This window comes from Fukomys damarensis, unplaced genomic scaffold, assembly GCF_012274545.1.
Source record: "Fukomys damarensis isolate Sample0158 unplaced genomic scaffold, DMR_v1.0_HiC HiC_scaffold_39, whole genome shotgun sequence".
Classification (NCBI taxonomy): Eukaryota; Metazoa; Chordata; class Mammalia; order Rodentia; family Bathyergidae; genus Fukomys; species Fukomys damarensis.
In genome coordinates, this window is record NW_022900951.1 from 20,339,874 (window position 1) to 20,356,124 (window position 16,251).

The window sequence follows — 16,251 nt, forward strand, 5'->3', positions numbered from 1 at the left end:
AACAAGTAATCAAGGAAGAAGATGTGCAAAGGCATAAATAGGCAGTTTTCACAATAACAAATGCAAGCAGTCAACACATGGAAAAGTGTTTAACTTTATCAATCTAAGAGATGCCACTTTTGTCTTTCAAAATGACAATTATAACATTTTAATGCTTTGAATTTGTGCCCAGAAAAATACTGTGTCTCCAACACATACATTTCTTGTATAAATTTAAATTAGCATAGCCTTTTTCAAAAAGGCTACCAATGTCTTTTCTCTTTGACCCAGTAAATTAAATTAATAGTGATCATATTTCTTTGGTCCAGTAAATTAAACTTCAGAAAAGGTATTATAAGAAAATAGAGATGTATACAGATTTATATACAAGAATGATAATAACAATAGTTTTCTTTCTTTTTTTTCATTGAATTTATTGGTACTTTTTAGGTATACAGTACAGTTACATTCATCATTGGGATCTTGTACCTTTACATGATGTGTCTTAGAGGACAGGGATATGGGGGACAAATATGAAACAGCATTTTCTTTTCTTTTTTCCTTTTTATTGAGTTTATTGGTACAATCTAGGTATACAATACAATTACATTCATCATTGGGATTCTGTACCTTTACATAATAGGTCTTGATTCTCATTTTCCCCCTTGTCCCTGCCCTCCCTTCACCCCCCTCTCCCCTCCCCATTTACAAACACTTTATTTCCATTTTTTCAGTTTCTCATACTTTTTTCCTCTCCCTATTACCTTTCCCCCACCCTTCCCACTTTCCCTACACCTTTAGCCCTTTACTTCCTATTTCACATTATTAATTATCTCATTAGGATCCTGTGTACTATTATAGTTTTTCACACCAAAGAAACTATTTGGTATTTCAGTTAAAGAAATCTCTTATGAACATTAAAAATAGGGAGAAAATGGTCCCTGAACATATTTAAATTGCTTCTCGCTCTTATAGTCTTATCTTATTCTTTTTTTCATTATTTAGAGATTACTTTATTAGTTTCTGTAATCAAACCCACGTAGATATGACCTTACATATTTAGTACGATGTGTTACCCCTGTACACAGGGAAAAAAAATAAAAATAAAAATAAAAATAAATTAACATTTCTAGACCAATATGGCTGTCCATTTCTGTCCAATGCCAACTCAACACAGTAAATTGGGATGACTTTTTCCAAAGTTGGCAGCACCAAAGCAACAGCATTTTCTTAAAGAGACAAGTTAAAAAAAACAACCCATTTTCCACATTACAGGATTATTTAAATAAATGGCAATACACCAATAAGGTAGAATATGGTACAGCCATTCAAAGTAATGCTTTAAAGGAATAACATGGGAAAATTAGGCTTTTTAAAAATATGGGCTATAAAAGTTAGTAATAATGCAAACTCATTTGAAAACATTTGAAAATATTTACTCTACCAGAATAAAACAACAGCCCTCTTATAGCTGATTTAATATAATTCTGTATTTATAGAATATGAGTTTATATTTATATCTTATTTTTTAACTATTTCCTTTTGGGTGAATGCTTAGGATTTCTCATTTTACTATATTCTATATAATGAATGGGTAGGGGGGTTGGAGGCAGGGAAAATTTGTGAACATGGAAATATTTCTGTAGGTTAGATTCCTACACATGGAATGACTGATTCTTACAGTATGAAATAAAAGCAAGCAGAAAAATTCTTAGGGTGTGAGTATTTATTATTAAAAATAAACCAAATTCAGTTCGCTCTCAAAAATATACCATATATGTATTTGTATTACAGTGAGATTAAATTATTGGAAGAGACTTCACACAGCCATTGAAGGACAGTTGCCCCTGTTTTCTATTAAAATATATGACATCAGAGCTGCTTTCAGAGTCCCTTGGGTTCTCTGCGAAGGATTGTGCCTCTGTCTTGAATTAATACACAACTAGACTAGAACTAGGTGGACTCGGCTTGGGTATTTCTAGTTAGATGCATTTTAATATTCTTTGTATTTCCTCCTACTGGCTAGGTGGGACCTTACCCAACTGTCCAGATTCATATTTTTTCAAACAAGGAAACTTAAAATTTCAGGTAGTTATGTTGCAAGTAGCTCCTTTGTGTGCATTGCAGCCTTACTTTTCCTGCAGGCTGGAGCAGTGCTCCTGTTCTTACTGACCCAGAGGCATTCTGTGATGCTGGGCAGTGCAGCCACCATGACAAAAGCTTCATAACTATCTTTGGCCCTAGCTCATAAAAGATGGAAACCCCTTTTATATCACATTTTAAAACACCCTTCCCCATCACTGAGAGGAATAAGTGCTTGTGATTATAGGTAACCTCTGATTTTCTGTGGCATCAAGTAATGTACTGATGATTTATATCTTTTGACTTCTTGAATGTCAAAGCTCTTTCCAAGCATGATTAAGGAATTCACTTTAGCTCTAATAAGTTCTTTTAGAGATGTAGCTTGGATTTGGTGTTAAAACACCTTAAGTAGATGTTTTTGCTCCATAATGAGAGAGCATGTGTACTTCCCACAGTATGACAGCTGATTCCGTTTTCTAGGGAGGAATTAGAACCAAGTTCATAAGGATTCACTGTCACAGCTCATCTAAACTACACAACACCCACTTTCAGGATGTTTCCATCATGCAGTGGATGCCTTTTAACCATAGAGCGTAGTGCTTGATGCTCAGCCCAGAGGGTATGAGGCTGCCATTTACCCAAAGAGCAATTTATTGCTCCCTGAGAATTGAAATTCTGCTAATTTTCTGAATTATCTATTGTTTCTCAATTTTTAGAAGGGTTTTTTCCTTTTCCAGTATGGATGTCTACAAAAGCAGTGACTAGGATTATGTAGAACACACAGTGGCAACACCATCTATGTCTACCAGTCATCAAGTATTAGGGGTGATCAAGGGTAAATTTCTTTCATTGTCCTTTCTGTAACATATTTATTAGGAACATTAGAAATAACAATTTTGTTGATCTTAGATCAAGTTTCAAATCTAGTCATCTTTCCTCTTTTTCTTTCTTTTTTTCTTTCCTTCCTTCCTTCCTTCCTTCCTTCCTTCCTTCCTTCCTTCCTTCCTTCCTTCCTTCCTTCCTAACTTCTTTCTTTGTTTCATGCTGGGAGTTGAGCCCTGCTAAGCTTGTACTCTATTATTACTGAGCTATATCTGGAGCCTAGTTTCACATATTCTGACTGTCCACCTGTGGAAGCCCATGACCATTTTCTCCAAAGTCCAGAAGCAATCTCATCATACTGGTTCTCATTCTCTTGTAATTCTCATTCAGTTACCAAAACATTAAGCAAATAAACATTTATATCTTACCTTTTTTCCATCCATGGGATCAGGCAGTGTGGCTCAGGGGAAAGATATGAACTGTGTACCTCGCCTCTCAATGGGCATCCTGATTCTGACACACAACATGGGCCCTAGACAGATTACTTGGCCTCTAACACTCAGGCTCCTCATCTGTAAGCTTGCCTCTCTGGTAAAAGGAGAATGTCTCCAGTACCTTAAAATTGTGCCTTTATATATGGCACTGAGCACATACAGCATATTTAAAGGTAGCTATTGGAAGTAATGTTTGACTTGGGAAAGATATATTTAAGCCCTTGTTTATATTTTCTTCATTATTTCCACATTAGTCATTCCTATCAAGAAGGCAATTCATATCTTTGAGTTTGGTAGGAAGCATAAAAATTTCAATTCATACCATGATAATTTTTTACAAGAGTTCATAGAAAAATAATGAGTCTATTCTGGATCTTTGACCTCTAGGTTCCCCATATTGGATAATTTCAATCAAGTGGTTCCATACAACAATTGACAAGCCATTACTGGTAACTCTGTTAACACTGAGACATTTATATTTAGTAATGGTAGTGGCCTATATGTACTGACTACTTACTGGAAGGCTTTCTGTGTACCAGTTTATTTCATCTAACCCTTGGATTCACCCAGTGAAATATGCACTAGACCCATTTTAGAGATAGAGCACTGAGGTCCAGATAAGATAAATACTTATTAATGTAGCTATCAAATGGCAGTGTCAGAACTTGATCCCAGTATGACTTTGAGCCATACCATATGATGTTTTTAATATTTTTATTCACTTATTTTTGGAAATGAATGAGCCACCTTTAAGTGCACTGCTATGTTTTCTTTAGAATGCATTTTTTTTTTGCTTAGCCTCTAGTTCTTTTGTTTTTCATCCTTATAGGAAAATTTCCTGAAAATAAAATTCTTTATGCCTATGTAGAGTCCTATTGATATTTATTAAATGCTGCTTCAACTAATAGTACAGAGCAGTGACTGTACAATGTAGAGGCTTTATTATTTCTTGAGTCTTGAGCATAAAAAACCTGGACCATTTTTACATTGACTTTTTAAATGAACCCTTAAATAGAAAACTTACATTTCACTTGTGTGTTATTTTAGAAAGTCAACAAACATTTATTAAGCATCCACTACTTAACAGCCAGTAGACCCAGGACAAGGGAAGCATCATGGACAAAAACATTTGACATAATTTTAAAAGGAAGGAAAGAAATCTAAACTATAATATTCCCAAATGAAAGTGCTAGTAATTGAGCAAGCCTTTATATGGCTCCTAGAGAATGTTATTTGAATTTTAAAAAAAAGTACACTATAAAAGGTATTTTCATTTCCCTAAGATTTGGAGTTAAAGGGTGGAATTCAGAGGGTGATTATAGAAATAATCATGCCTCCTGGTACAAGATAAACTAAGTGCTTAGCTTGCTCCTTGGCTCCATTAAAATGACAATAAAGAAATGCAAGGAAAAATAGCAAAGAAAACCAGGGGGCTATCAGTGGACCACTGTCATGATCCCATCAGGCTTCTATAATAAAAATACCTAAGACTGGGTGGACTAAACAAAAGACATGTATTTCTCATGGGTCTGGAGTCTAGGAGATACGAGATCAGATCATGGTGTCAGCAGATTTGGCATTTGGTGAGGGCCCATTTCCTGGTTGATAGATGACTTCTTTTTTCCTTTTCTTTTTCTTTTTTTTTTCTTTTTTTTTTTTTTTTTTTTTTTGGTACCAGGGATCGAACTCTGGTCCTTGTGCTTGTGAAGCAGACAGCGGAACCACTGATCTAAATCCCTGGCCCTATAGATGATTTCTTGCTGTGTCCTTACATGGAAGAAGGGGACAAGGAGCTCTCTGGAGTCTCTTTATAAGGATACTAACCTCATTCATGAGGTCTCTACCCTTATGACCTAACCACTACCCAAAGACCCTACCCTTCATACTGTCACTTTGGGGATTAGATTGCAGCATATGAATTTGAGAAGACACAAGCACTCATCCCAACTCCTGAAAGAGGGTAACCAGATTGAAGTATGCTGAGTGATGAGATAGAGCAAAAGAAACCACAAAGGAGGAGGCTGTTGCAGTTGGCAACCAGTTTGCCAAAGATTATTCTGGAGAGACCCTGGAGCAGAGCTAGGTGGTGAAAAGGCCTGGAATAGGCAGTAAAAGCCAGTGGGTAGGAATTAGCTGAAACCTGGTCTAAGGAAGAGTATGGAGGGATGTTGAGTAGTCTGACTCTGGCCAGAGTCAAATAAGAGTATTCTGTCTAAGAACAGCCTAGAAAGAAATGGGGCTATTCATGTGAGTGGTGTCACCAAAGTAAAGCCTACTTCATTGAGGATTTGGGGGCCTCTCTGTCAGAGGCCAGCTTTCTATGTGCTTATCTTAAAGCCAGTTGGGAAGTCTTGATCAGGTACACAGAGCTCTAAAGCCTTCCTGCCTAGCAGAGAGCCTGGGAAAAAAGAGCAGCAGCTACCTTGAATGATGAATCCAGTCCTTCACTCTTAAATAAGAACATTGTAACTATGGTATATCAGACCTTGGCAAATGCCAGTAGCATGAATGAAACGTAAGTGACATTAAACTTAGCAGCTGTGCTCTTATTGCCAGAAGACCTCTCTTACCAAATTCTGAGAGAGGGTGATTGAAATGCAGAATTCTCTACCTAACCAAACCTTCGATCAGTGAATCATAGGTATAAGGAGTGAGGTATCTCTCATATACACCTTTCTGAGGTGGGTTGCCTGACTGATTCAGGATGTATAGCATGGATATAAGAAATAGGGAGAAACATTCTAGAATTTCAATGAGAACAATTCTGTGATACCTGTGCAGCATGTTTGAAAAGCAGTCGATTATAATTTGAAAAATCTTGGAGAATGATTGGGCACAGCGACACACACCTGTAATCTCAGCCTCTCCAGAGGCCGAGGCAGGGAGATTTCAAGTTTGAGCCAAGCCTGGGCAACATAGTGAGACCCTGTCTCAAAAAATTTTTTAAATCTTTTAAAGGGCTGGGATATAGTGAAATGTAACTTTGTGGTGTATCACTTGCCTAGCATGCCATGTGCTGGCTCTAGTATTAAGAATAAATCACAAAGAATGGAAGATCTTGGTGATGCATAAGGAAACCATGTTTCTTGGCCAGGTGCCCAAGAGAAGAGATAGTTAGAAATCCAGGAAAAATATACAGTTTTGCAAGGGTGACACAAACTGAATATAAAGCAACCTAAAAAGATAGCATAATGTCGAGCAGTTAGGAGGAATCTAAAGAGAATCCATTTCACCATAAAGGCTTACAAACATTTTTCTCCAAGTGGTATCACTAAGATTCAGAAAGGGAATCCTTCTAGGTTGCTCTGCAGTGATTAACACTTACAATGTTACCGACACTACTGGTTTTCAACTTTTCTTCAAAGGATGTGTAAATGACATAGAATAGTTAATTAGAGTTACAGAATAGAATGTAAATATCAGCCAGAGGAGTACAGCAGAAGTAGTAAAGTGGCTGCGTCTGGGGATGGATAGAGGAGTATTACTAAATAATTTAAAAAACAGCCGATCATCAAAAGATCCAGGATTTAGAATCAAGAGCTCTTGGGGGCTGGGGATATAGGTCAGTGGGACAGCAGGGCCCTGGGTTTGATCCTCCCCAAACCAGCTCTTGTGCCAAGTATCTAGTTTCAGTGCCACTTCCATTACCACGGGTAGGTCTCTCTTTCCAAAGCCTGTTTGTTCACCTGTAAATAATGCCATCTACCATATGAGCCATGAGGTATTATAGTGAGAATTCAATCAGATAATGTGTGTGAAAGCTCTTTGTAAACTGCTAAGAACCAGATAATTAGTAACTCTAATTTATATTAATTTGAATCATTTACTAGAGGAAGTAGGTCAAAAGTAGAGCATGAGTGAGTATGTATGTGTTCTACTTGAGAAAGTTTATGTAGCTTCAGTCTCTCAAGTGATTTTGGGTCATGAAGGGGAAGGACTACATTTCTCAGCATCTCCTCTCTACTCCGTGCTGTTCTCAGTGTTTGTCATGGGATTCAGTGTTTCTCAAATTTTCATCAGAAGATCCCTGAGGCAAGGAGAAAAGACTGTAGATCTCCAGGAGCTTCTCTGCTGGCTGCTAGTAGAAAAAGTTGGGTGAACCTTACATTCTGTTTTACCACATGTAAACCAAATTTAACAGTGCTGTGTATAGTCCAGTTCACCAGCCCTTTTGCTCCAGTGGCTTCATATTTCCTCAGCTGACCACTGGTGTCAGTAGTGGGGATGTCTCACAAATTTGGAACCAGCCAAGTGATACTTTATTGTTCTTATGAAATGCTCAGGACATTGTGGCATAGGTGTATTACAGTTTTGCTTAACTAAGTTTCATTGAGCTTGAGAGATTTGTCCAAGGTCACATAGCTCATAAATGAAGGAACTAGGTTTCACCCCAGATTTGTTTTGATTCCGAAGGATGTGTTTTGCTCATCCCTGCCTTTAGAGGTGGGAACCTAAATTAGCTTTTTATAGCACTCTGGTTTATGTACTTCAAAAATAGAATGCAAGCATCATTCTTGACTCTCCTGTCGTCTTGGTCCTTATTCATTGACAGTTTTGTCTCTGTTTTCAGCCAAAGCACCAGACAAACCTATTCAGGTAGTTTATGTGCCCTCACATCTGTTTCACATGCTATTTGAGTTGTTCAAGGTAAGTGGAATTTAAAAACATGGAAAGAAGTCTTCATTTTAAATTACTTTGATTCAGGGCATAATGGATTCATTAGATTAGCATAAGAAAAAGGTTTTGCCTAACCATTTTAAAAGTTCTATTTCTGATATCCTGTGGGTTTTATAATTTGTACACTTTGAGATGAAAAATTGCTGTGTACAGTATAGTTTTTGTGAATATTAGTACATATTGATTTTGAAACTTAATTGTACTTTAGTGACTTTACATAAGATCCATACTTAGGTTATGAGATTAGAGATGCCCTTTAATTTTCAGACCTCACAAAGGCTTTTTATTCATAGTAGCCAGACCAAAATAAGAAACATGTTTATGCATATCTATGTTTCTGAGTATTAACTGTGTTGGTGCATTAATAGTTGTTCCAGTCCTGAGAGATCTTGTTAGCCCTTTATGTATTTGAATTAATTCAGAAGATCTAACACGTGGAGAGAAAGACATGGATGAGCTGGACCAAAAAGGATAAAAAATAAAAGATGGGTGTACAACCTTTCTGGCCTACCTAGGCCATAATGAATGAAGAGGAATTGTCTTGGGACACATATAAAATATATTACGTGGTTACTGCATATAAGTAACAAAACTTCTTTGTTTTTGAATACTTTTTATTGTAACTTTTTTTTTTTTTTTTTTTAGTTTTTTGAGACAGGGTCTCACTATGTAGTTGAGACTGACCTGGAACTCACTATGTAGTCCAGGCTGTTCTCGAACTCATAGTGATCCTCCTGCCTCAGCCTCCCAAGTGCTGGGATTACAGGCGTGAGCCACCACGCCCGGCAATTGTAAGATTTTTAAACTAGAACAATATAAGCATGAAACTTGTTCTGTGAAACTGGTGCATCAACGTCTGGGTCCATTGTTGCCTACATAGTCCAAGCTTGAGCACTGTGCAGTGTGGAGTCATAAAAAAATACCACTAAAAATAACATACTAATATAAAAAGTTTGCAATCTTGGGGAGCCCCACTGCTAACTGTCCATGGCCACCTGTGGTCCATGGGCCATGAGTTGGACATGCCTTCCTATGGCCTAAATCATTGTTTTTGTTACCCATTAACTAAGCTGTAGTATAGACACAAGACATTCAAGCTAAAGTTCCATCTCTTCCAATGTGTAAGACACTAAATTGAACACCTGAAAAATCAGTTATGCTGATTTGCTTCCAGAAATTAGAATGTTACTGATGTAACGCTTTAAGGTGGAGATGGGCATTCAATTGTGAACTTTCCTTTAACAGCTGTGGCTCTTTCAGAATTTCTTTTTAACTGATATTTTTTCTACTTTTTTCAACCAAATGATTAATTTTGTGGGAAGCATGAATCTTTTCAGTTTTTTCTGCCTTCTTTAGAAGAAAGGTGCTCTATAAATGCAGACTGATAAATAGGATTTAAAGTGCACAAATCAGCCTCTGCAGCTTCATTACATGTGATAAAAACATCCTTCTGGGTTGAGTTGAATAATTTAAATACCCTAAAGCACCCCCGCAAAAAAGGAAGGAAGGAAAGAAAAAAAATATTTAGCATGTTAGATTGGGCTAAAACTAGATGCAAAAACAAATGTGTCAGGGAAGTTTTTCTTGATCTGAGCATATGTTTATTCAAGCTCTTAAGAGGAAAAAAATGCCATGTAAATCCAATTAATATTTGCCTCAGTAAAGAATTTCTGGGTAGAGTAATCGTGTACTTGTTTCTTTTATTAAATTGTGGTATTGGGGTGGGGAGACTAGCCCGGTGGTAGAGTGAATGCTTAGCATGAGGCCCCTGGGTTCAATCCCCAGCACCAAATAAATAAGTAAAATGGTGGTTTATAAATCAGCAATATGCTTTAACAAAAGGTTTCATTATTTTAGAACTCAATGAGAGCAACAGTTGAATTGTATGAAGATAGAAAAGAGGGCTGCCCTGCTGTTAAAACTCTTGTGACTTTGGGTAAAGAAGATTTGTCCATTAAGGTAACCGCTTTACTTTCACGTATACTTTCTTTTTTTGGTACTGGGGATCGAACTCGGGCCTTTGCACTTGTGAGGCAGGCAGTGAAACCACTGAGCCAAATCCCTGGCCTCCATGTATGCTTTCATTATCAGTTGATTTAATAATATCTGGACAACAAGAAATCAAGAGGCAAGAGATGAAAACTGCCATTCTTTAAGTGTCTTATTTGTAAGTACAGCTGTGTGTCACAGCACTTTAGTCAGCAACAGGGTGCGTATATGACAGTGGTCCCATAAGATTATATCACTTAGTGACATTATAGCCAACTTAGCGTAAGCACGCTCTGTGATGTTAGCACAATGGTGAAATCACCTAATGCCACACATCTCAGAACGTGTCCCTGACATTACGTGGCACATACTGTACTGGCTCCTTGAAGGTTTGAGTTACCTCAGCTAAACTTCATTGAACAAGACCTCAACCCCACACCTGTTGGATCCTCCTGTGCTCTTCTGCCTTCTTTGTTTGGTACTGTTCCCATAGGAACCGTATTCCAGTGGAGTTTCAAAGCCTTTAACCAGTTTGGAGTACTGTGGAATGTACTTTATTCAATGAATTCATTGCCTCCTACTTTAAATTAGATTGGTATCTTTTTATTTCTGATATTTTGTATACTACAGATAAGTGACCTAGGTGGTGGAGTCCCACTTCGTAAAATAGACCGTCTTTTCAACTACATGTATTCAACTGCTCCTAGACCTAGCCTGGAGCCCACAAGAGCTGCCCCTTTGGTAAGCATCACAAACTGCTGCTGAAGGAAAGGTCATTAACCAGGGGAGGGACTCTACGTGAGGGCCAGGGAGCTAGCTGCCCATCTCCCAGGCTGTTGCAGTAGCCTGGTTGGATTAGACTGTTCCCTGTAGGGTTTGGAGGAGGGGGACCTTTTTGCCTTGCCTGCTTTCTTTGTGAGTCCTTTGGCCTTAGATTGCTTCTCTAATTTGACTAAGAAATACTCTGAGCTGAGTGCTTCACTCCTCAATACAGAAGAAAAAAAAAAGGCATTTCACTGTGGTAAGGCTGCTACTGGAAGACCATTACCACGCAGCACCACCCTTGGGGAGAGTGGACCAGTGTGTGAGCAAAAGGGCTGTGCAGGGTGTGCAGCTGCAGCTTGGTACTGGGTGTCGTGGCACTATATACCATAGAGGCTCAAATCACCAGAGCCTCTGAATCGCCACCATCAAATTTGTTTATATAATTAAAATGTTTAGTTATGAACACATTTAATTTTTATATTAAATAATCTAAGCATAAAACATATAGGTGGCAGATTCATTTTCAGAGCCCTTTCTGTCACACTCTGAAAATAACCTTCAGCCCTATTAAAGCAGCGAGAAAAGCCTCTGGTTACCATGGTAGCATTTAGATCCTGGTAGGGCCACACTTTCTTCCCCTGCTGAGTGTTTCTAATTGACAAACAACAATTGAACCCTTTGTCATTAAACACAGCAACATATCTATCAGTCTGCAGAATGGTTCAGGGTATAAATTAAGTTTCATTTTAAAGTCCTACCTGACTGATAAGCATGTAAGATTATATTTTATTTGTATGAATAAAATCAAACACTTTGCATCGTTTATTTGAGACAGAGTTTGTTAACTCAGCATGCAGAAAGTGAAGAGGAAGTCATTTATATAGGATTCAGGAAAATTCCTGAGAGATCATTTTGGAAAGGGATTGCAGTGGCCAGGTTCAGGTACCTACTTAAATAAACCTCAAAAGAAAAAAAGATACTACAAACAAATCTAGCACCTTTCCCAGTTGTTTAAAAGGAATATGGATTGTCTATTCCAGGTCTTAAAATATATCCTGATGTAGCTATTAGGTCATAGTTGTGGGTTTTTTTTATAACAATAAAGAAGTGAAGTAAGACACCTTAAAATATGAAGCCACTTGCCTATCATATAGATGAGGAAATGAGGTTCGCGCCTTCCATGAGCTAATTAATGGTAGAGCTGGTATTGGCTGTGCCTATGTTCTTTCCAGTATACTGGATGGGTGTTCCTTTGAAGAAATGCTTCTTCCATTGCTGTTCCTTCGAGTTGATAAGCTGTCCTCAGCTTTTAAGTGAACACATGGATATGGACTACTGGAAAACGTCATTTCCTTACCTCACGACTTATCATTTTACATCTCTGTGGCCTGATATATATTTCTTTTTCATGACTGTGTGCCCAGTTGACACTTATTGATCCTTTGACACTCTGGGAAATGTTTCCTGAACCCTACCAAATCCAAGGTTGAGACAGATCCCTCCTCTGTGTTCCTCAGAACACAGAACTCTGGGATCTCCTGCCTCCCCACAGAGACTGCTGCATTGTCCACTGGCCCGTTACGCCTGAGGGCAGGCTCTGGGCCTTGCTTTAACATAGGAGGCAGATTCCTCTGGTCTCTTCCTGGAGTACATTGATTTATTTGCTATGGTTACCTCAGTGACTACTATAGATATCTCATTTTCACTGTTGGCCATTCTTAGCAAGTACTAAAGCCCTTAAATGACAGGGTATGATTAGTCACCCCTGCCCTTTCATTTAGGCCCAACATTAAGGAAGATATCAGAGAGATGTTAGAAAATGGCAGAAATCCATATTACTTGGTAAAATTGCTGCTCTTAGTAGCCACAATACCTTCTTTCCTTTATTTAGTTTTACTATGTGTTAATCTTTGTGCCAAGACTTGGTACTTATTATATCATTTAATCCTTACAGCACCTCTGAGGTATGCTTTTTATCACACGTTGAATGAGAGAACAGTCTCACAGAGGTTAAGTAAACTGTTCAGTTGCACAAAAAATGCATTTCAATTTAGATCTGTAAGTCTAAAGCCCATGTGACCATCACTTGATCTGTGCTTTATCCTGCTGTCCTCCTTCCCTAACCTTTTTCATAAATTTAATCAGAGGTAGCAAGGCTTGGTGGGATAGCATCTTTCCCTACCCATGCATTACTGCCATGAATGTTACTAAATTTAGTCTCACTTTTCTTTATAGTTCTCACCAATATCTGCCACCATTTTTTTCATTTATTTAAATATTTGTTATTGATTATCAGGTTTTCATCACAGAAATATAAGAAAGTACTAATACGTACTCAGTATATCAACAGCATTTCAGAAAATAGCTTCAGGAAATGTTTTCAATATTTCAGCCTTGATACTGGTGGATTTGAACTGTCTTGCTGGACATTTTCACTCCAAAGAGCAAGGAAATCTGATAATGGAAATCTGAAATGATGTTATTTATTTTCTTCATTAGATCAAATTCTACCTCCCTTAGGATTTTCTTTTTAAATGCTAAAAACTTACCTTCAAATACCAAAAATTAGTCAAAAATTGGAATATTTCTGTTATTATCGAAACATGAAAAATTTTTTGCAGGGTGATAATAGATTTTGCCATATATAAGCACATTACTCAGTGTAAAGGTTAAATTAGTAATTCATTTGATTTAAATTTGAATCAAGAATTTATTTTAATCTTGTCTGAATGGTCTTCATATGAAACATTTGTGCCTGACTCATTGTATTAATTTTCTTTTCTTGGTAGGCTGGATTTGGTTATGGTTTGCCAATTTCTCGTCTGTATGCTAGATATTTTCAAGGAGATCTAAAACTATATTCCATGGAAGGAGTAGGTACTGATGCTGTCATTTATTTGAAGGTACTGCATTTTATTTCTGTTAGTATAAAAGCATTTTTGCTTTTTAAGGCCATAAATTCAAATTCTAATCAAAAATAGCACTGTGTCATCTCTTATATTCAGATCAGATTTACTTCTGTTTCACATGAAAACTGTGTTGTGCCTCAACGTTGATTTTATACTCAGATATAGCAAGATTTGAATATGGGGATATAAAATTTAAAATACTGATTTTTAAAATCGTAATTCTAAATTATGATTTTTCAAAATTGCATGTTCATTGAAAGATGTAATTGACAGATCTTCAATAATCTTAAATATTTTATTTTGCTTTAAAAATTTGCAGGCTTTCCCAAGTTATAAGAATTCACTAGTGATAATATGGTTATATAAAAGGTTGATGTAATAACAAATTTCTCAGTAATACAGTTTTTGTCCTATATTGCTCATGTTAGAATTTTATTTTTGAACCTAGAATATTTGGAGTGTTTTTTGAGTAGGTAATATGGGCATATAATACAACTTTAAAAGCAAAAGGAGAAAACTCAGTCTGTTACCACTGTCCCTAGTCCACAAGTAACCATGGGTCCTAGTTTCTTGTAGGTCCTCCTAGAATTGTTTCTGCACATACAAACATATGGGAAAGAAATATAATCTTTTCCCATAGAAATGAAATGTCAGCGTCTTGGTCTTGTTTTTGTTTTCCAATATATCTTGCATAACTTTTGGCTCATTCTTCTTAACCATGGCATAGTATACTACCGAATGTGACACTATAATCTAACCAGTTATTTGGAGTATTTGTCTTAGATTCCAGTACATCTAAATGATGTGATTTTGTTGTTTGGGTGCTGGGAATTAAACCCAGAGCCTCACGCATGTTAAATGCTCTATCACTGAGCTATATTGCTAGCCCCTAAATGATGGATATTTGATATCACTTGATGGCATATGTCTATAAATCTGGCATATATGAGACTTTATTTCTTCCTCTGCCCTTTGGTGCAGAAACTACCATATGAACAATAGTGCTTGGTCTGAGAACATATAGTCAAAATGATTGAGTGTCTCACAGCAGTGTTAACTGAATTAAAATGCACTTTCTTATAATCATATGTATTTCAGTACTGATTTTGAATGGGTGAATATTTTCATTCCTTTAAAAAAGCTTCATATTTTTCCTAGCTAGTCTAAGTAAATTGCTAAAATATAATTTTAATATAATTTCAGAAGTATGTATTATGGTTTCTGATGTTTTTAGTAGTAAAATTTGGGTTAGTATTTTATGTGAGAAAAATGGCACCATGGGCCTTTGGTGTATTTATATATATTTTTTTCCAATAGGCTCTTTCTAGCGAATCATTTGAGAGGCTGCCAGTTTTCAATAAGTCTGCATGGCGCCATTACAAGACCACACCTGAAGCCGATGACTGGAGCAATCCCAGCAGTGAACCCAGGGATGCATCAAAATACAAAGCTAAACAGTTATGTACCACCTTTATTTCTATTATAAAGTATCTGATTTGTCCACAGAATGTACCAGCCAGAAAACTGAGTAATACTTTCTTCCAGGTGTTCTTTGTAGTTTTATCACTGGAAAAGCAACATCCCTAAGAAAGAAAGATTGGAGCAGGTCACCCAAGACAGAAGAATAGTAAGAATTGGGTAGCCAGAGTCTGTTTGAATAGAGTACCCAGTTTTATAGAAACACTTGTACTAAAGAGGTATTAACAGTGAGCAGGGAGTTTGTCCTGTCACCAGTTTTATTTAAAAAACAATTAAGTTTGCTATTTGGCCTTAAAAAGAAAGGAAATTCTGACACATACTACAACATAGATGAAACTTGAAGCCATTGTACTAAGTGAAGCAACTCAGATGCCAGAGAACAAATATTGCATGATTCTACCTATATGTGGTGCTTAGAGTAATCCAACTCATAGAATCAGAAAGTAGAAAGGTGGTTGCCAGGGTCTAGAGAGAAGAGGGAATATGAAGTCGTTATTTAGTAAGTCCAGACTTTTAGTTTGGGAAGATGAAAAAGTTCTGGATATAGATGATGGTTATGGTTGCACAACTTAATGCCAATCAACTATACACTTAAAATAGTTAAGATGGTAAGGTCTGTTATGTATAGTTTATTGCAGTAAAATATCAAAAATGAAAGAAGTTGTCAATCATAGAATAACAGCCATTACTTTTATGTGTTACTCAGAAAAATAATTTAATCTTTGGTTTCAATGTTTTTTTCTTCTGACACCTGCAATCCAATTGCACAAGCAAGAGTAAGGGTTCTGTTTATTTAATTTAAAGTAACCTTTTACTAATAGAAATATGTGTGCATTGTAAAAAATTAGAAAACATAAATAGGTGAAAAAAGAAAGGATAAATCACTGTATTCCCACAGTCCAGAGATTGCCACTTTTATAGCTTTGTGTGTTCTTGCAGATAATATGCCATGTGTATACATATATACACACATATATGTGTATGTTTTTGCCCAAATGAGATCGTGCTAGTCATGCTGTCTTACAATCTGCTTTTTTTTTTTTTTTTTTTTTTTC

The 16,251-nt window shown here is 36.7% G+C and overlaps 1 protein-coding gene across 1 annotated transcript in view; it reads left to right on the plus strand.

Moving 5' to 3' along the window:
- The window catches only part of Pdk3 (pyruvate dehydrogenase kinase 3), a 50,309-nt gene that overhangs the window by 25,773 nt on the left and 8,285 nt on the right, over positions 1 to 16,251 (plus strand). Inside the window, exons 6-10 of the mRNA XM_010607156.2 lie at positions 7,948 to 8,024; positions 9,912 to 10,013; positions 10,674 to 10,784; positions 13,598 to 13,711; positions 15,035 to 15,175. Of these exons, the coding sequence (XP_010605458.1) occupies positions 7,948 to 8,024; positions 9,912 to 10,013; positions 10,674 to 10,784; positions 13,598 to 13,711; positions 15,035 to 15,175 (545 nt within the window). The remainder of the gene's footprint in view (positions 1 to 7,947; positions 8,025 to 9,911; positions 10,014 to 10,673; positions 10,785 to 13,597; positions 13,712 to 15,034; positions 15,176 to 16,251) is intronic.